Raw genomic sequence first — 21,467 nt, forward strand, 5'->3', positions numbered from 1 at the left:
TCCATAATGGGTCAGGCAAGGCTGTGTTCCTTTGGAGACGGTAGGGGAGAATCCATTTCCTTGCCTTTTCTAGCTTCTAGAGGCCACCTGCCTTCCTTGGTTCATGGCCCCTTCTTCCAACTTCAAAACCAGTCACAGAATATCTGCAAATCTCTCTTTCTGTCTGACCTCTGCTTCTGTCACCACATCTCCTTCTCAGACTCTGACTCTCTTCCCTACCCCTTTCCCACAAGGACCCTTGTGATGACATTGGGTTCACCCAGATAACCCAGGACAATCTCCCATCTCAAGGTAACATATTCTTAGGTTTCAAGGATTAGGATGTGAACGTCTTTGCGGGAAGGGCATTATTCAACCTATTAAGCCTAGTACCCCACCATGAGATAATTTTCATTTCTCAGCTTCTCCAAGGATAGAAAACCATGATATAATTTTTCCAATTACTATTTCCCTATACTATTGTACCCCTAAATAGTTAAACATTACTCTATTTTCAATCTCAAAAACTCAGATGATCTTATATTGGGCATCTTCTTCTTTTGGCTTCCATGCTGTTTGCACAACATTAAACAAGTTCGGGCGACCAGAAAGCTGCCCTGTGCTCTCTGGTTTCTGCATGAATTTCTTGTCTCAAGCTTCCTGGAAATTGACTTAACCTTGCCCACAAAGCCCAGGTCATGTGGTTTGAGAATAATTTTGCTATACCTTCTTTTCTTGACATGACAAACTTAGGTCTAATTCTTGACTTCTAAGTGAAAGAAAGGTGATTCAGCTATACAACAACCATTCAATTCTTCCTCCTCCTTCTTGTACCTCTATCCATGCACTTAATTATGAAGGAACATTTGAGTTATGAACCTTTCCTAAAATACCAATTGGTTCTAACTCTACACCTATTTTTTGACAGATGAACTCTTTTTCTAACGTATAATACCTGAAATCTGATTAACTGTTTGTTTCCAACACACTTCCAATATACATTAGCTAATTTGATTCTCACAACATTTTTGTAGGACAGGCAGAGCAGAGATTATTATTAGCATTTTGTGAATGAAGAGGCTGCAGGTAGAGCCAGGATTAAATGGGTTCGTGACTCCCTGGGCCAGTAAGGTCCTTCCCCCAACTACCAACGTAGAAACCAGATCAAAAGATTCAGTGACAACATTTTGTATGTCACAGCTCAGCAATTAATTTAACGTTATATACCTTCCCAAGTAAAATTTCCACCAAGATCTTGTCTCTTAATGTGACTGTGATGCTGAGTTATTACTCACCCACTAGGAAAAAGAAAAAACAAAAACAACTTTCCTTATTATCTAGGGCTGGGCTGGAGGGGACTTTTAGAGCTCATTCAAAGCTCTCCTATGTCTCATTGCACACTTGATCCAAACCGTTCTGGACAGATGAGCCCTTAAAGTAACCCTGCCCATGAAGCTTCGGGTTAAGAGGTAACACAATCCTTATATCTAGTTCCTTCTGGGCTCTAGACCACAGAGGCATTCCATTCTATTCCATTTATCACTTAGTATAGCTCCTTCCAGCTTCAGGCCAGGCCATTTATTCCCTTAGTCTTTCAAGTTTTACAATCACTTTGTCTCCACCAGCCCCAGAAATAGATCTCCACAAGCTGAAAAAGGAAGATTACCAAGTCATGTAATGCCTTTTCTCCACGCCAATTTTCCTTCTTTGCATAGAGGTTTCTTTCCTGAGTTCCTTGACCTGCAGGGAGAAATAATAGTGGAAGAGCTGCATTATAGATCTGGTAGAGAGAGGGGAGGCCAAAGGCTATGGCAGAAACTGCTTCAAGCATTGTGTCTCTCAACGCTCTTTCAGAGTTTCCAGGGCCTGAGACTTTTGGGAATCAAATGAGAGCCTTATAAAACACTGACTTCAGCTCCTGGGATGTAGGAAACTTTACATAAATATTAGGTAACTTAAAAAAAAAAAACGACCTTATTTATAGATGAGGAACCCAAGTCCCAGAGATAGAAGGTTTGCCCAGGGTTTCTAGCCAGTCAGTGGCAGAGTCAGATCTAGAACCTCAGTTTCCTGACAATTCCAACATTGCTCTTTCAACTACTGGGTTGGATGACCTCTACACCACTCTGGCTGGCCGCTCTAAATTCATTTGCAGCATCCTTTCTCAAATCCTATTTTCCCCCATGTTGGTATTCCTGCGCTAATTTAATTTCCTGATCTACTGAGCCAGGTCAAGTTATTATCCTTTCTTCTAGTCTGCGCACTGAGTTTAAAACTTGACGTGTGTAGAGCCATAGGGCTGTAAATGACATTGAGAAATTCTCTTCCAGCAGCCAGCCAGAAACATCACACACTGAGGAAGGGAAGGGTCATCTTTTGTTTACTATATGACCCTCACTGTCTCTATTGCACCCCACAAAGCTGCCCATCTCTTTTCTGGCCACCAACTCGGACGAGAAGTTTCCCTTTGTTGATAAGAAGGGCAAGCTATTACATTTTTCTGTTTGTTCAAATCCAACTGTTTTCTTGAAATTTTGAATAGGACTAAATTAAACAAATGAAGAACATTAGAAGTAAATACATCACTGAGATGAACTAAAAGATAGCATTTAAGCTCCGAGTAAAGAGTTCCAATATGGAATCACAAAATCTCAGAATTGGAAAGGATCTTGAAGATTGGCTGGTTCCATACTCATTCTTTGTTGGAATCTCATCATTGTCGCCAAATCATCAGTGATAGGAGATCTGGGCAAAAATTAATCTGATGAGTTTAAGACCCTTTCTTGAAAGTAGGTTTAGAAGGAAGTTAAGACTCTAGCTGAATAATTCACATCGCTATTCCTGAATCCTTTGAAAGCCCAAACAAGCTTCATTCCAAATTCCTCTTATTTCCCTGTGTGCAACAAGCTCTTCCAGAAGTAGTTTCAGTGAAACAGCATATTTGCATCTAGGAAAAATATTCTTCATAATCAGAACAGGTAGTGGGATCTTTCAGGCAAATCAGCACAACTCACTCCACTCTTTACAGCCAGTCACCAATGTTCTGCTGAGGCCCCTCACGGCCTCAGCCCACTTACACGGGGAGATGATTCTCATAATTGTTTAGAAAGATGGTTTTCACATCACAACACTGTATGAGAGCCTTCAATTCCAAAAACAGATGTCCTTTCTGTCTAAAAAACAAAAACAAAAAACTAACAGTGACCCAGGCAGCTTGGAAAGATAGCTCCCATGTAATGCTTTCCATTAGACAGAAGCTTAGCCTGACAGAACTTCAGTAAGTGAAATTGTGAGCTAAATGCAGTTTCCCTTTAGTCTCTGCATTCCTATCTTCTGTTCATTTCAGGGCCCTCATCACCCCTGTGTTATTTTCTCCCTCTATTCAATCCCATCAAGATCTACTCTCAGGAAAGAGCCTGAGAGCCCTGTAAATGACGGGTAAAACCCCAGCGTTGCCTCTCTTGGGGGCATTTCTATTAAAATAGAAGACAAAGAAATGAGGCAGTAAGGCACAGTGCAGCCATGGGGCAGTGGGACAAGATCTTTATACCTTCTTCACTCACTCAGCGCACTCTGCCAGGCATTGCCTCAGGCACTGGGCAGACAACAGTAAGCAGAACAGACCCAGTGCCTGCTCTCAAGAGGCATATATTGTACTGTGGGGGAAGGAAAGCACAGGGGTCTGGAGGGGACAGTCACTCTTCTCAGGGAGACCACACTGAGTGATCACTATAACTGAATTCATTCTTAGTACTGATATTCACATTTGTCACCAGATGTCATCCTTGGATCTCATTTCATGTCAACTTAATCTTGGTACACACCGTACTTTTAGCACTTACTTAGGGCACAAGCTCATAAGGGGTGACTTAAAACTGTAGATCTGTGAGTAATAAGGTAGCAGCCTCCCAGAAATGCCTTGTATGCAGATTCGTATCATGTCAGGATCACACGGAGTCTCTGAGAACAAGGTTTGGTGATCCCCTACCCTCCAAATCATTATAATTAGAAATCATTGAAGAGGTCTCACAGAGTACCAGCTTCTTTATAAATGAGTTGCTTTAGAAAACAGAATGTTCTTTTAAGGCCACTTGATGAATAAAAGGACAAGGACTCCCAGTGTGTCTAAGACAGAAAAAGCTGTCATTTTCCTCAAATCTCAGGATGCGTAGAAAGCAAACCAATGAATGTGTGGGAGAAGTGTGGAGAAGGAGGTCAAAGGGAAGACTGTTAGTCCCATAATCGTTGAGTGGGGAGAGGTGTCCAAAGCATGTAGAGGGGTCAAAGAAGTAGATTTCAGCTCATTCATCAGTTGGGCTTTACGACCTATTTGTTGGGGGTCCTGATGTGTAAGGCCCCCCCCCCATTCACCTCTGTTCTGTATCTCCACACACACTTCATTCACTCCACTCACAAAGGGGCTCAAGTCCAAAGACAATCAATTGGCCTTAGGGCTAGAAGATAGAACTTTCAACAGAATGTCAGAAGAGTTAAAAGCTGAGATTTCCAACCTCGTGTGTCATTTTTCTTACTTCATTTGAAGTTATGATTTGCTTCTTCCCCAAAGCAGCTGATCTGGATAGAAGGACCGATAGCTGCTTTCTGCTTGGGAAGGACCCCGTCTTGGGCCTTTTGGGGTGGGTGCTAAGAAGATCTCTGGACTTTGTTTTATAATGGGCTTTAGACTAGAGGTGTTAGGGTCTATTTAGTCCACCATTGTCTGGTTCCAGTTACCAAAGCCACACCTCAGTATTGGGATTTGTGGCCAGAGATTTATGGCAATAAGTAGTGGACATCTCTCTCGACTTGTTCTCCAAGCATATCGTCAAATTCAATCGAAATATGCTAATAATATATATTTGCTAAACCAACTGCCAAGGTCCTTGCCCTCATGCAACCTATGTTCTAGCAGGGGACAGATAGTAAACGAATAAATATTTACTCTAATGTCACATGCGGACAAGAGAAAGGGGCAGCAGTGGGCTGTTTGACAAGATGGTCATAAACGGTCTCTGTGGAGGTGATGTGTAGCAGAGACCTACATCGAATGAGGCAGGGAGCCATGCAAATATCTGAGGGAAGGATTTTCCAAGAAATGGAATAGCAAGTACAAAGAGTGAGAGGCAAGAACAAGTTTAGCGAGCTCACAGAAGACTGGGGAGGCCAGTACCATCAGGTGGAGAGAGCAAGGAGAGGGGAGGCAGGAGACGAAGTGGGGGCGGTAGCCGGGGACTGAGGGTTGTTTTAATAATCTTTGTGTCCCCGGCTTGGCAGAGGCTTTCCCTGAAGCCCTGTGGCCCACTAGGCAGTCGAATTTGAGTCTCAGTTAAATATCTGGATGCAACCAACAATGGCTTGAAATAGTTAATGCAGCTTTCCAAACTGCTTATCTAAATTGCAGTAGAGGAAGAGAAACCAGCATGTCGAGAGACTGAAGTGGTTTGTCTTAGAGCTTCCCACCACTCCCCTTATTCTCCCACCAACCCCAAAGACAGGAAAGATTAACTGTCCCCATTACAGAAGGAAGGCGTTGATGTGCACCCTAGTCATAGGGCTGGATGGAATGGTGGAGCTCACGCCCCTGCCTCCGCCTCCGGGCTCTCATTCTCACGCATTCTTACTCCGGATAATCTCATCCTACTCAAGCCCAGAAAGCCTGCTTATTTTTTAATTACAATTATTGTATAACTATAAAACCCCATGGTTATTTGCACAGATTTCGAATGTCAGCTGAATCATGTCGCCTGTATCTAGATTACTTAAGATATTTTCAAAAAGATAGAGACATTAACCTTCCATCAACCTCGAACTTTTTGTTTGGTAAAATATAAAAATCAGATGGGTTTTCACATCTATTACCCAAATAGAAATACAATTCAGTTCTAAATAAGCACTAGATTCTATCAAGTCTATTATTTTCCCAAAATCAGGGTGGAGGAGATATGGGGGATATTCATTAACTCATTTGCCAAACATTTTTTTAAAAAGATTTTACTTCCTTATTTGACAGAGAGAGGGAGAGAGAGAGAGAGAGCACAGGCAGGGGGAGCGGGAGAGGGAGAAGCAGGCTCCACACTGAGCAGGGAGCCTGATCCAGGACTCGATCCCAGGATCCTGGGATCATGACCTGAGCTGAAGGCAGACACTTAACCCACTGAGCCACCAGTGGCGCCAGCCCCACCCCAGCCATTCTATTGTTGAATGACTGGCCATTACAGGGGACTTGATGATTTGGGGACACATCTGGATCCCTGTACCTTTCAATTTTTGTTCATAGCTTTACCTTCTGAAGCCACCCTAAGCCATCGATCCCTTTTCTCTCACCTTGACACCACATGTCCCTGTTGCCCTCTGCCCATGAGCAGGGGTCCTCTGAGCTCTCTCCAGATGCCTGGTTTCTGGGCTCCTCAGCTTCCAGCCTGCTGCTCTGCTGTTCACCAGCAAGTGGTTCCATTAAACATGGTGCCAAGGATTAGAAATGATTCCCCACGTGCTGTCTCACCAGCACGGAGGTGTGCTCTTGAAGCTGTTTTCACTGTTTCTTCCTCATTAGGTCGGGTCTTTTTTTTTTTGCTCTCAGGCTCCTTGCTCGCCATGGTCCCTTGCTCTTCGTGGAGAACATCTAGTGATTTCCCTGCTCCCTTTCCCGAAAATGCAAACAGGCTCAGTGTTCGGTCCCTCATCTTCTTTTTCGTGCCTCATACACCCTTTGCTCCCCATCTTGAACCTTTCTCTTTGGGCCTGTGGTTTTCTTTAAGTTTGCTACCGTGATCAATTATCTTAGGTAATTACTCCTCATTTGGGCATCCCGATTCTTTCTCATTAAAGCTCAGACAAGACTACTTCCTCTCACGGACCAGGTGCACCAGATCTCTTACTTCGCCCCAATTTGCCATTTGGCAGTTTAGTACTGTCAAAGGTTGAGAAAAACAGAAACAGAAACAGAAGTAAAACCAAGGAATCACCGAAGTAGTAATTAGTGAAGGTTTATCGTGCACACACCAAAAAAAAGACAGTTTGCAAACCGGGAGCCCTCAAACCAAAACATGGCACGAGACTCAGAGGCTTTTGTTAATAAAGCAGCTCAGAGAGCCCGGAGGCAGGGACTGTTTATCCTTCACAGTGATTGGTAACAATATTAGAATTTTCTTCAATGAAAGAGAATTGGTTAGTGGTTACCTCCTATCAATTTGGGGGAAGAATTTAAGTTTCAGTTATGATTTTCAGAGGCATAAGTGAGATGTGACCCAGGTTGTTAGCCTCATTTGTCATGCAAAATAAGCTACATTAAGCTTTGCTTGTATGACTAAACTGGTTTTTGTCTGGCTCAGGAAATTTTCAAGTCTGGTCTCCCTGTGTGTTTGATTTTAACAGTGCTTTCGAGCTCATTCACTGAGGGGCCTAATTTGAGTAGCTTGTGCTTGCTCAGTGGACAGCTGGCTCCTCTGTTCTGTGCCCTCCCGGCAGTAACAGACTGCTGTTTTCCCCTGAGCTCCTTTTTCTGGGGGCCGCCCAGGGATCTGCTAACCGTGCAAGAAGAGAACACTTTTTTTTTTTGGTGGGGGGGGAGGGCGTCAAGCATCTTTACAAACCCAGTTAAGCTTTCTCTCCTAGCTTCCAGGTATCTTGGTAACGATTGTCCACTTTGTCTTTCTGAGATTGTAAAATGAGGCTAACGGCCCCTTCTCATGACGTCTCGGCTACATGGGGCCTTTCAAACTCCTCTAGTCGGTGCCTCATGTATTGGTTCACATTATTTGCTGCTGTTATAAATGGGATTTCTTCTTGCTTATCAGATGCACCCCCTAAAATACATATGTTAACAGACCCTGTGCTGCAGATTTTAGAATCCAGATGAGCCAAAAGTGTGCATTCAGGGAGAATACACTCTGGAACGCTAACTTAAAAATTCCAGTCAGCGATCCTTTGGAGATGTAAATTGAGGAAGCAGCCCTCCTTTTGGACAGCTTAATGATCTGTAGTTAATAGTAAGAGGCCGCTGGGCACATGCCATACAGCTGGGCTTACGTTAGCCTCTCTCAGCTCTCCAAATTGCCCCGTGATTACAGCCATTGAGATTCAGAATACTACCCGGGATCAATAACCAAAAGTAGAAAGATCCGGCAGCAGCTTGCCAGGGTGGCCTTTCTCTGCACACCGTCCCGCCCTAGCCAGCGACTGACCCCTTCTCCCTGGTCCCGCCTAAGGCTGAGCCGTAGCCTGCGCGAGAACTAGCTCCCCAACAAGGCTGGATTGAAGAGTGTTGAATTGAAGTCCAACTTCTTCTCTTACTTGAGTGCACACGAGTTAAACTTGATGGAGACTGAGTGTCATCTCTTGGTAGGAAAATAGAAGCCTGGAAGCCGTTCAGTACATCGCTCCTGGAGGCAGTTGGCTTGTTTTTATGCCTTATATGTAAAAGTGGCTTGGATTCCTGTGTGTTGGCGTAGCAGGTCCATTTACAATTCCCGGGGTCTTATTATCTTCACTCAGAAACTCAAGTGAATTCAACAACCATCACCACAAAACAACACATTCAAAAATGGGCAAAGGACTTGTAGAGACATTTCTTTAAAGGTGATGTACGAAGGGCTGGTAGGCACATAAAAAGATAGTCAACGTCACTAATCATTAGGGAAATACAAATCAAAACCATAATGAGGTATCACACCACCCCCATTTGAATGATTAGTATCAAAAACCAGAAAATAACAACTATTGGCAAGGTTGTGGAGAAATTGGAACCATCGTGCACTGCCGGTGGGGACGTAAAGGTGCAGCTGCTGTGGGAGACAGGGTGGCAATTCATCAAAAATAGAATGACCATATGACCCAGCAATTCCATTTCTGGGGATACACCCAAAAGAATTGAAAGCAGGGCTCGAAGAGATATTTGTACACCCACGTTCATAGCACCATTATCCCTCATGGCCAAGAGGTGGAAGCAACACCAGTCTCCATTGAGGGATGAATGGAAATGTAAGGTATACCATCAATGAAGGATTCAGCTTGAAAAAGGAAGGGAATTCGGACACAAGCGACAGCACGGATGAACCCCAGGGACACTATGCTGAGTGAAATAAGCCAGTCGCAAAACAACAAATACTATGGTTCCACTTACACGAGGCACCTAATGTAGTCAAACTCACAGAGACAGAAAGTAGAATGGTGGGGCGCCTGGGTGGCACAGCGGTTAAGCGTCTGCCTTCGGCTCAGGGCGTGATCCCGGCGTTATGGGATCGAGCCCTACGTCAGGCTCCTCCGCTGTGAGGCTGCTTCTTCCTCTCCCACTCCCCCTGCTTGTGTTCCCTCTCGCTGGCTGTCTCTATCTCTGTCGAATAAATAAATAAAATCTTTAAAAAAAAAAAAAAAGTAGAATGGTGGTTGCCAGGCGCTGAGGGAAGGAGGAAAGGAGAGTTATCCATCAATGGGTACGGAGGTTCCCTTTTGCAAGACGAAAAGCGTTCCGGAAGTGGACGGGTTGCACAGCTATGCGAATGTACTTAAGGTCAAGGTGGTGAATCCCATGTTACGTGGGTTTTACCACAGTTTAAAAAAAAAAGAAAAAAAAATCCAGGCTTTTGAGGGAGATGAGAAATAAAAAGAGGAAAAAAAAACCCACCTGGGAGAGTGGATCTTGAATTTATGTGCGACTAATTACAAATGTGCTTTTCTCTTACAGAGTCATTTTTCTCTCAAGAAAGGAGCTGCAGCTTTGGGCATCGGAACAGACAGCGTGATTCTGATTAAATGCGATGAGAGGTGAGTGCATCTGCAACCCTCATTGGTTAGCAGTTTGCAACTTCCACACGTGTATCTTTCAGTCCAAATGCAGGCATTGACTGTGGGGTGGGGTGCAAAGCCGCCTCCATGCCGGCTTGCTGTTCGCTGTTTCTTTCTCACGTGGGCTCTTGCTTGGAGTCCTGGGACGTTGTTCCTCAATGCCATAGAGCCTTCCATGGCCCTTGACTGAGTTGGAACCTTTGTTAAATCAATCAAAATATTCTTCACCAAGAAGGTGTGGAAGGACATTCATCATCTGCGCACGTAAGCAACAGCCAGCAGTTTGAGCGTTGATTTATGGGGGTGTCATCACTCCAGGCGCTGTGGACTGTGTGAGCCTGATGGACTGATTACAGAAGGGGGGACAGTTTAGTGAGCAGAAAGTAAATAATGCCCCCAGCAACTCGTCCCCGTTGTGCTGGAACCAAAGAGCTCTCTTAGGGAGACTCCCTGCCTTCATAGGCACCCAAACCTCATAGGTACTCTGGGAACAGGTGTAGGATTAAAAAGCATTTCCAGCATATCCGCGTACTTTTCACTAGCCTATGAGTCTGGAACCGATAAAAAATTAAATTTAGTCTCTAAAGAATTGAGTAAGAAATTTCACTAAATTAAAAGGAAGCTACTCGATTAACCATTGGTTTTTTTCATATGTATTTATTAGACAGATCTTATGTTTGTCCACCATATCATGAGGCTCCAGAAAAGCATAAGGCATCATCCCAGTTCCTTGACAGTCTGTGATCTAAGGGAGATGGGGTAGTGCCAGAAGGAGACAGTTATAGGGTTGAATAGTGCAGCCCAGAGTACACGTCCTGTATTTTGGTAAGGCTTGGAAGGTTCCATGCAGCAAGCAAGACTTGTGTTTTCAAAGGATTTTCAAGGTGAGGGATGAACTAAATAGATAGAGGGGAAGTTGGGGGAGCCATTACAGAGGACTGAACACCACAAGCAAAGCCCCAGAAATAGGAGAGAACGTGTGGGGCTCCAGCGAGGAAAGGGGCCTGACCAGAGGTGTTGAGGAGGAACAGCCATGGCAAACCTGATGGGCCACGTGGGATTTTGAAAGCTGAACAAAACACACTGATGAATGACGCCTCTCTCTCTGGGAGGGAAAATTGCAAGGGATTGCCACTTTTTTGTCCACACCTTTACATCTTGCCTGATCTGATTTGATTGTTTGCAATGAACACATGTTACTTTTACCATCAGAAAGAAAAAAAGGATGTTTTCTTTTTCCTTGTCGGAAGGGAGGGATGCTAAAGTTAGCATTTGAGCTTGATGGATCAGTAATCAAGGTCACCTGAAAGCATTTTTTATCCAAGAAGGGCATGATGGAAACCATCCTTCAGGAAGCAAGGTGAGGAGAGACCCTGTCAGTGAGGCTGGGCGTGGGGCTCTAGCAAAAAGACGGGTGGGAAATTAGAAGGACTGGAGCAAGGCAGGCACATTTTGAAGAAGGAACTGCTTATATTTTTAAGACTACCAGTACTCTCAGATACGTAAGAACTGAGATTCAAGAAGAAAACTGGCAGAGCCACAACAATTGCTAACAGGGAATAAAGGTTTAGATGATTTTAACATTTCTCTTAATCTGTAGCCATAAGGAGCCTAGAATTCGGGGAAGGGTGGTCTAGACGGGCCCTGTTACCCAACCTACTCAGTCTTCTGATCTAGCCTGGTTAGCAGGTGTTCTTGACCTTGAACCCCAGTGGGCTGAGGGATAACCTGGGAGAACAGAGGGTACTCTTCACTCCACCCCTCGAGCCATCAATATTGCTGCTTCTACTCCTGTGAGAATCAGATTGTAAGGAAGCAAGTGGCCTTGGGATGAGCCCACCAAACCAGCCAGCCAGGCGTTCCTGGGAACCAAAGGCTGGCCTGAGGACTACTGACAGTCTGAGGGCAGGATCATGCTCCAAAGAGAAGCAGAGGCCTAGAAGAAGGAAAGGCAAGGCGGAAAAGCAAAAAAGTTGCAGGAACAGGGAGCACAGACCAGGCTGCCAGGAACAGATGTCAAAAGATGTCTGTCGTTCACCAACAGCAGAGAAAGGAGCAGAGAGCAGAGGATGCTGGGAAACCAGTGGGGTCTAGATTCAGTGACTAGCCACGTGACCTCAAATTTTTAGGTCAAAGAATTTTATGTCAACAATTTTAGAAGCCATTAGAAACACTGAAACACAATGTTAAAAATTACTGTTTTTTCAGAAAATACCTCACTTTCCCCTGCAACCCCTCTCCCCCACATACACCCATTGGGAGGGTACAGAGGGGAGGGACTACCAGGCAGCTAGGGCTATGGGGGCTTCTTCTCCTTCTGCTCAGTAGCCTTGTGGGATGGGGAAGGGAGGAGAGAACAATACAGGAGGCAGAAGACAAAAAGAAAAATGGATAAGAAATAAAAGATGGGAGAAATAAAGCCCAGGAGGAAAAAAAAATTGGAATTGTGAAGAGAAGCAAGGAGGAAGGAACACGGGGGTCAGGGGCACTGACCACGCCCCACCCCGTGAGTCGAAAATTCACATATAACCTTTGACTCCCCCAAAACTGAACTACTAAGAGCCTACTGTTGACCAGAAGCCTTACTGATAACATAACCAGTCAATTAACACATATTTTGTATGTTATATATATTACATGCTATATTTTTACAATAAAGTAAGCTAAAGAAAAGAAAATGTTATTAACAAAATCATAAGGAAAATACATTTACAGTACCGTATTGTATTTATCAGAACATATCCATGTGTTAGGGGTACCTGGCTGGCTTTGTCAGTGGAGCGTGTAACTCTTGATCTCGACGTTGTGAGTTCAAACCCCACAATGGGTATAGAGGTTACTCAAAAATTTAAAAATCTTAAAAAAAAATAATCTCTGCATGTAAATGGACCTGCACAGTTCAGACCTGGGAGCAAGGAGCACATGAGAGCTTTAAAGAAGAATAAGTGATCACTTTTACTATCTGAAAAGCAATACATGCTTACTTTAAAAAATACAGAATAACAGGGGAAAATTGTCATTCCACCACCCAAAGATCATCACTAACACCATATTTGTGTCTAAATCTTGAATCTCTTTTTTCTAAGCATAGAGGTTTGGGGTTTTTTTCTTTTCCTGTTTTAATTTACATATTTGCGATCATGTTTCTTTTTCCAACTAGACATGATAAGTATTTCCCCACATTATTGCAAACACACTTAACTACATAACATATGAGAAAGCATGATAGTACTTTGTTTTGTTTTTTTATAAAAGATTTTATTTATTTTATTTGAAAGAGAGAGAGTGAGTGAGAGAGAGCATGAGCAGGGGGAGGGGGAGAAGCAGACTCCCCACTGAACAAGGAGCCTGATGTGGGGCTCGATCCCAGGACCCTGGGATCATAACCTGAGCCGAAGACAGTCACTTAACCAACTGAGCCACTCAGGGGCCCCCACATGATAGTACTTTGAAGGACAGTTTCCAGAGCTGGACTGTTTGACCCCCTCTTCCTGCTGTCTCAGCTCCAGCACTAGCTTCGGCAAATCCCTCTCTATGCCTCAGTTTTCTTATCTGAATAAAGGAAAATGTAAGGGCCCTGCTTCATAGGGTTGTTACGAAGATTAAATATGTGAACAAATGTAAAATCCTAAGAATGATATGCAGTGGTAGAAAGCAAACACAAAATATTACTCCTCTCCTGTTCATTTCCCTGTTTCTGGTGTTGCCATTATAAATAATCCTTCTGTCCTTCATTGAACATTCTTACATGCCCAGGCTTCACCATTTGGGATTTTTCCATAGTATAATTGCTAAGTTAAATTATATGAATATTCTTAAAGTGATACATCAGGCCATATTGCCTTTCAAAAAGCTTCAGCAGTTTATTCTCCTAGCAGTATTGTATGAGAACATGTTGGGGGGAAAATTAAAGCTGTGTTGGTGGCTACATGTAGTCTTTAATTCTGTATTGATAATTCACTTCATCTCTATGGAATGGGTTTAAGACTGAGAGCCTGGCCTAATGGATTAAGTGAAATTGAAGTATTTGGGGTCAGGGGCCAAGGAGCAGGCTTTGGACAGTCATCTGTAGCCACCATTCCAATCGGAATCAGTTAAAACGTGCTTGGCAGCCATTTCGTTATTAATCACGTCCTTGTGAAAGTCAGATATGTGGGTCAGAAAATCACTTGAGCCTGACAAAGTGCATACCTGCCTTCTCGTTTCTCCTAATGTGCTTTGCAAAGTTCATCCAGGTTTTACAAAACATGAAACTGGACCTGCCCTCGAAGACATTCATTTCTTAGTAACTCTTTCTGACTCTGCCCATTAGTCTGTCAGTGGCTGGGGTGATAGGTTTTATCTTGTTCTAAAGACAGTTGACTTAGTAGGAAGCTCACAATGAAGGGAAACGTCCTAGTGAAGAACAGTCTGTGCCTTTCCAACAGCAAGTCCAATGCCACATGTGGAAGAAAAGACTGCAAGATACTGTCTCTTAATTAGTAATCACAGGGGCTCACTTTGGTAACCCATTCAAAGTGAAACATGATTCTCAGTTAAAACAGGGAAAGAGAAATGTATAATAAATCTTCATGTGTTTGGAAAAGGTTCTTTCAAAGTTGAAAATCAAAAAGCATATTAACTTTATTATTACTCTAAAAAATAAAAGAAGGCAATAGAAAACCTCATTTCACCACGGCTTACATTTGAATGTGAAGTATCATAACTAAAAAGAGTGCTCTATTTTTGTAAAAATTAAAGTTCAAAAGAGGATAATGTGTTCAATGAATCTTCGATTTCTTAAGTTCTGGTGTAAGAGTTCTTTTTCCTTAGAAGCAAAAAGTGGAATCTTCACAGTAGTGGGATTAATGAATTTTTATTGAAGTGTCATTGGGTCTAATATTTGCAAATTTTGAAATAGTGGAATCCGAGTTAATGCTGTGTTGATGATGTCTAAGGATAAAAAAGTATGAGTTAATATCTAGAGAAAAATATATATTTGTGAAAGAAACTGAGTGGTATTTCAGAAGTGGATTGGGCCACTAAGTAAAAAGATGTTTCCCAAAGATTCAGACAGGGGAGGGGAGAAAACTTCTAGGAATGATGCAAGCGGGAGCCTTCTGAGCGACTTCTTTTGGCTGTGGGCAGTGGCCTTGGTTGGGAACACAGTGGTGCACGAGGTGGAGATAGTCACAAATGCTATAAAACTTAGTCCAGTGTGCAAAGGCAGACTTTGAAACAAGCGATAACACCTGAGAAAGGTGTGTGCTGTGACAGGGGGAGTACAGTTTCCATTGATACACATCTAATTCTATATCCAGAGGGAAGACGATGGGAATTAGTTAGATGAAAAGAATGTTCCAGGCAGAGGCCCTATCACATTCTAAGTCATGGATGTGAGGGACATTGGCTTGCCCAAAGAACTGAAAAAAAGTTCTGGGGGGAAGTGGTCAGAATGACCTTGTCATGAAGGACATTATGAGCCATGCTAAGCTGTTTGGACCGTAGGTTTGAAGACATGAGATGCCTCTGAAAGGTTTTAAGCAGCAAAGCGACATCATATTTTGGCATTAGAAAGATCATCTTAAATGCAGAGTGAAGTATAGGTTAGAGGCTGGAAGTTGGTAATATGAGTAGATGCTGAGTGGTGGGCTGGCCTGATGTAGCTGAATGCTGAAATTAATAGGAATTATTGACTGATTGGTATGCAGGTTGAGAGAAGAGTCAAGGATGAGTGCCAGGCTTGCTATTCTCTGAGATAAGGTACCCTGACCAAAATGAAAAGTTCAGATTTGAAGATGTTGCGTTTGAAGAGCTTATGAGACATCTAAGTGAGGGTGTCAGGTAGATATGTGGAAATATGAGCCCGAAGCTCTGAAGTTACATTCTGGAAGCCACGTAAAGTGGGCCAAGGGAAGAGCTAAGCAGCAACCACATTTCGGGGACAAGCAGAGTTAGAAGAGCCTACAGTGGAGACTGAGAAGGAACAGCCAGAGACGTTGGAGAAGGATCAGGAACTGGGCATGAGGGCTGTGAGAATCTTTCTAGAAGAAGTGGTTAATGGCATCGAATGCTACAGATAGATGAAATGAGGGTCAACAAGGGCCCACCAGCTTTACTTATGAGGAGGTGGCTGGTGAGTTGGTAAGATCGGCTTCAACAGAGGGGTGAAGGCAGTTTGCAGCAGGTGAGGGTGGCAGGAGCCAAGGGAAGGGAGAGCAGAGAGAGACAGTGTCTGAGGCGGGGAGGATGAAAGTTGGTTTTGGTTTCCTTGTTTTAGGGAGGGTGCTTAAGGCGTATTTTACTGTGAGATGGAGGACCTGCTAGACAGGAAATGTGAATTATATGAAAAGAAGAAGGGATAAAATAGATAGCAGAAGTGTAATTTCTCTCAGGAGTTCCTTATTCCTTTGGCTAAAATTGTATAGGATCTTTCTCTGAAGAGCTCACAAGAACTCTGCAGTTATCTTACGTTATACAGCTGGAAGGAAAAAAGGGGGAGAACAGGAGTGGCTCCGAAGGGCAGAGGAGAGGTTAGGGACCTGTGAGCAGGGGAGGGGAAGCCCTGGGCTTACACCACGCTGAGAGCTGTGAATGGATTTCAATTCAGAAACCCTCAGGTTTGGAAAGGTTCTTAGACATTAACACATCCAACCCTTTTTTTTTTTTTTTTGTATTTTTGTGAATTTTATATATATATATATATACACACACACACACACACACACACACACACACACACACCACATTTTCCTTATCCATTCTTCAGTTGATGGACACTTGGGCTGCTTCCGTATCTTGGCTATTGTAAATAACGCTACGATGAACATAAGGGTGCATTTATCTTCTCAAATTAGTGTTTTCATTTTCTTTGGGTAAATACCTAGTAGTGGAATTATTGGATCATATGGTGTTTCTCTTTTTAATTTTTTGAGGAACCTCCATACTGTTTTTCACAGTGGTTGCCCCAGTTTGCATTCTCAACAACAGTGAATGAAGGCTCCTTTTTCTCCATATCCTCACCAACACTTGTTCTTTCTTGTCATTTTGATTTTAGCCATTCTAACTGGTGTAAGGTGATCCCTCATTGTGGTTTTGACTTGCATTTCCCTGATACCGAGTGATGTTGAGCATCTTTTCACGAGTCTGTTGACCGTCTCTATGTCTTCTTTGAAAAAATGTCTATTCAGATCCTCTGCCCATTTTTAACTGGATTATTGGATTTTTGTTTTGGTATTGAATTGTATCTTTATATATTTTGGGTGTCAACCCCTTATTGGATATATCATTTGCATAATATCTTCTCCCATTCAGTAGGTTGTCTTTTTGTTTTGTTGATGGTTTCCTTTGCTGTGCAAAAGCTTTTTTATTTTGATGTAGTCCCAATAGTTTATTTTGCTTTTGTTTCTTTGCCTTAGGAGACATATCTAGAAAAATGGTGCTATGACCAATGTGAGAGAAATTACTGCCTGTGTTCTCTTCTAGGATTTTTATGGCTTCGGGTCTCGCATTTAGGTCTTTAATCCATTTTTAGTTTTGGTACACATGCTTTAGAGTTCTCTTTCTCTCCGTGTACATAATTCAATATTATATCTTGAATGTAATGAATATTATAATATTACAAATACGACTTATATGTGTATTATAGATACAGTTTTTTTTCCTGAACCAATTAAGAATTCTTTGCAGACATCATACCCTTTGCCCCTTAAGACTTCAATGTGCATTTCCTAAGAACAAGGATATTCACTTATATAATCACAGTACAATGATCAAAATCAGATCTGACATTGACACAAGACTATTATTGAAGCGATATAACTTATTCAAATTTCATCAATTGTCCCAATAATATTCTTTAGAGCTATTTTTTTCCCAGTCCAGGATCACACATTACACTCAGTTTCATGTGTCTTTAGTTTCCTTTCATCTGGAACATTTCCTCGTCCTTCCTTTGTCTTTCATGACATAGATATTTTTGAAGAATGTATTTATTTTGTAGAAGATTTCTTAATTTGCATTTACCTCATATTTCCTCACAGTTAGACTCCGGCAATGCATTTTAGGCGGGAATTCCAGGGAGGTGATCCTTGTCTTTCTCAGTCGTCCCTCCTCAGGAGGCTTGTCAGATTATTAGTAATGGCAACTTCAACCACTTGCGTAGGGTAGTGACCGCCAGATTTCTCCCCTGTAAAATGACTATTCCCTACTTTGAGGTTCATCTTACAGGCAATGCTTTGAGACTCTATAAACATTCTGCACCTCCTGAAACATTCACTCACTAGTTTAACTTCCATTGAAGATTCCAGCCTGAATTAGGATGATGATGGTTGCAAAATATGATGCCCTAACTCTATCATTTCTTCTCTATTTATTCATTCCTGTCACTCTACTACTGTAAGGAAGACCTCTCCCCGCTCCGTGTGTGTGTGATGTATTTACCATCAGTATGGAATCACAGGTCCTTTTAGAAATTCATACTCTCTGGCACTCTCTCCCACTGTCTCCCCATTTTTCCATCTCTTATTCCTCCCTTCAGGGTTTCCTTTAAATTATCTAAATTGCTGTAAGACCTGAGAGAAAACAAGTCTGAGCAAGATACAGGATACCTGGTTGACAGAGGACTAGAAGAGTCACTGGCCTCCCTAGATCCCATGTAACATGAGATCTCTGTTAGGTATTTTGATTAATACTTGTATACCACAAAGTGAACACTTCGTTTTTGTATAAATTTTAGTTTTTTAGTTTAACATATCTCGTAGCTTTACAAATTACAGTCAGATAACATTTCCTTGTGCTTGTTAAATACCACACTTTATCATTCAATTTACTTAAACAATTGAAAGTATAAATAATCTGGGGTCATTATACTCTCTTATTAAATTAGCTGAATTGTGGCTAGTGTCTGAAAGGGGTTAGGGAAGCTAATTAGCCCTTTCAGGTCCTTGGGGAGCTATTGAGTGCACTGTAATAGGTTAGACTTCATAGAGACCCTGAACCAATTATTATTGAGCAGGACTGGGGTAAGCCCTTTGAGCGCCATATTTCCTATGGGTTTAGATGCAGAGAACTCAGCGGTGCTAAGGGTATATGTATTTCCTTACGTCCTATATTAGGAAGGATTATAAGGTAAGAATAGCTGACACATCATGAGTGTTTATTATGTGCCAGGCAAACTCCTAAGCAGTTTACACAATTGATCTAATTAATTCACTTATTAGAGACACAAAAGAATATATCCCCTCACATTTACTGGTGCCGACACAGTTGGTGAAGAGTTCCTATGTACAGAATAGTTCTGAGCAGTATGGCGAGTTCACCCTTCTCTGTTTGGTTTATAACCCTGGTAGAAGGGCAGCATGTCTGCGACCACCTAGGTGAGAAGTGAAGCATCGGGGCTTGGGCTCGAAGAGAACTCCTGGTGTTTCCCAGTCAAACATAGTCCTTAGTCTTCTTTCTTCTGAGTTTGTTTTTTTTTTTAAAGATTTTATTTATTTATTTGACAGAGATAGAGACAGCCAGTGAGAGAGGGAACACAAGCAGGGGGAGTGGGAGAGGAAGAAGCAGGCTCATAGCGGAGGAGCCTGATGTGGGGCTCGATCCCGTAACGCTGGGATCACGCCCTGAGCTGAAGGCAGACGCTTAACCGCTGTGCCACCCAGGCGCCCCTCTTCTGAGTTTTTAACTGTGGTCAAATACACATAAAATCTAGCATCTTAACCATTTTCAAATATACAGTTCAGTGATATGAAGGACACTCGTGTTGCTGCACAACCATCATCACTATCCATCTCCAAAACTCTTTTCATGTTGCAAAACAGAAATCTTATATCCATTCAACAAAAACTCCCCGTTCCCCTCTCTCTCCTCCCCTTGGCAACCACATTCTACTTCGTGTCTCTATGAATTCGACCACTCTAGGCACCTGACTCTTGTCTTCCTGCGATTGACTTATTTCACTTAGCATAATGTCCTCAAGGTTCATCCATGGTGAAGCAAATGTCATCAGTTTCTTCCTTTCTAGGGCTGAATAATATTTCATTTAGTTATCGTGACTAGTGCTTCTCTGGCCACAGGTATGCAAATATCTCTTTGAGCTTTGCTTTTCATTCTTTTGGGAATATACTCAGAAGTGGAATTGACAGGTAATATGGTAATTCAATTTTTAATTTTTTGAGGAACTAACATACTATTTTCTGTAGTGGCTGTAGTATTTGACATTTCCACTAACAGTGCACAAGTGTTCCAATTACTGCACGTCCTTGCCAACATTTGCTATTTCCTGGGTTTTTTTTATTTTTAAATAGTAGCCATCCTAATGGGTGTGAGATGGTATCTCATTGTGGTTTTGATTTGCATCTCTCTAACGATTAATGATGTTGAGCACCTTTTCTTGTGCTTATCAGCCATTCGTACATCTTTTTTGAAGAAATGTCTATCCAGGTCCTTTGCCCATCTTAAAAAATAATTTCACCTGTTTATTTTTATTTTTTTGAAGATATATATTTCTGGCATTATGGAGGTCTAATTGACGAGTAAAAATTATATATATTTAACGTATACAATAGGATGCTATGAGATACGTATACATACACTGTGAAATGATTACCACAATCAAGCTAATTAACATATCTATCACCTCGTAGAGTTACCATTTGTGAGGGGGGGAGGGTGCAGTGAGAGCTCTTAAGATCTCTCTTAGCAAACTTCAATTCGTGGAAGGAGCCGAGATGCCCTGCAACAGATGACTGGATTAAGAAGTTGTGGTCCATATATACAATGGAATATTACTCAGCAATCAGAAAGAATGAGTTCTCAACATTTGCTACAACATGGACGGCACTGGAGGAGATAATGCTTAGTGAAATAAGTCAAGCAGAGAAAGACAACTATCATATGATTTCTCTCATCTATGGAACATAAGAACTAGAATGATCAGTAGGGGAAGAAAGGGATAAAGAAAGGGGGGGTAATCAGAAGGGGGAATGAAACATGAGAGACTGTGGACTATGAGAAACAAACTGAGGGCTACAGAGGGGAGGGGGGTGGGGGGAGTGGGATAGACCGGTGATGGGTAGTGGGGAGGGCACGTATTGCATGGTGCACTGGGTGTTATACACAACTAATGAATCATCGAGCCTTACATCGAAAACCGGGGATGTACTGTATGGTGACTAACATAATATAATAAAAAATCATTATTAAAAAAAAAAAAAAAGATCTCTCTTAGCAAACTTCAAGTAGGCAAAACAACATTTTTAACGAAGTCATCATGCTGTAGATCCCTAGACATCACTCATCTTATAACTGAAAGTTTGTGCTCTTTGAGCAGTATTTCCCCGTATCTCCCACCCAATAGTTCCTGGCAATCACCATTCTATTCTCTGCTTCTATGAATCTGGCTTTTTTCAATTCTTTTTTTTTTTTTTAAGATTTTATTTATTTGACAGAGAGAGACAGCCAGCGAGAGAGGGAACACAAGCAGGGGGAGTGGGAGAGGAAGAAGCAGGCTCCCAGTAGGGAGCCTGATGTGGGACTCGATCCCATAACGCTGGGATCATGCCCTGAGCTGAAAGCAGACGTTTAACGACTGTGCCACCCAGGCGCCCCAAGACTTTTTTCAATTCTATATATAAGTGAAATCATATAGCGTTTGTCTTTCTGTATCTGGCTTATTTCGTTTGGCATACTATCTGCCAGGTTCATCCATGTGGTCACAAATTTCC

At 42.4% G+C, this 21,467-nt stretch overlaps 1 protein-coding gene across 1 annotated transcript in view; it reads left to right on the forward strand.

Moving 5' to 3' along the window:
* GAD2 (glutamate decarboxylase 2) overlaps positions 1 to 21,467 on the forward strand; it is a 76,737-nt gene that overhangs the window by 13,454 nt on the left and 41,816 nt on the right. The window contains exon 8 of the mRNA XM_026478919.4: positions 9,662 to 9,741. Within this exon, the coding sequence (XP_026334704.1) occupies positions 9,662 to 9,741 (80 nt within the window). The remainder of the gene's footprint in view (positions 1 to 9,661; positions 9,742 to 21,467) is intronic.

The sequence above is a fragment of the Ursus arctos genome, unplaced genomic scaffold (assembly GCF_023065955.2).
Source record: "Ursus arctos isolate Adak ecotype North America unplaced genomic scaffold, UrsArc2.0 scaffold_30, whole genome shotgun sequence".
Classification (NCBI taxonomy): Eukaryota; Metazoa; Chordata; class Mammalia; order Carnivora; family Ursidae; genus Ursus; species Ursus arctos.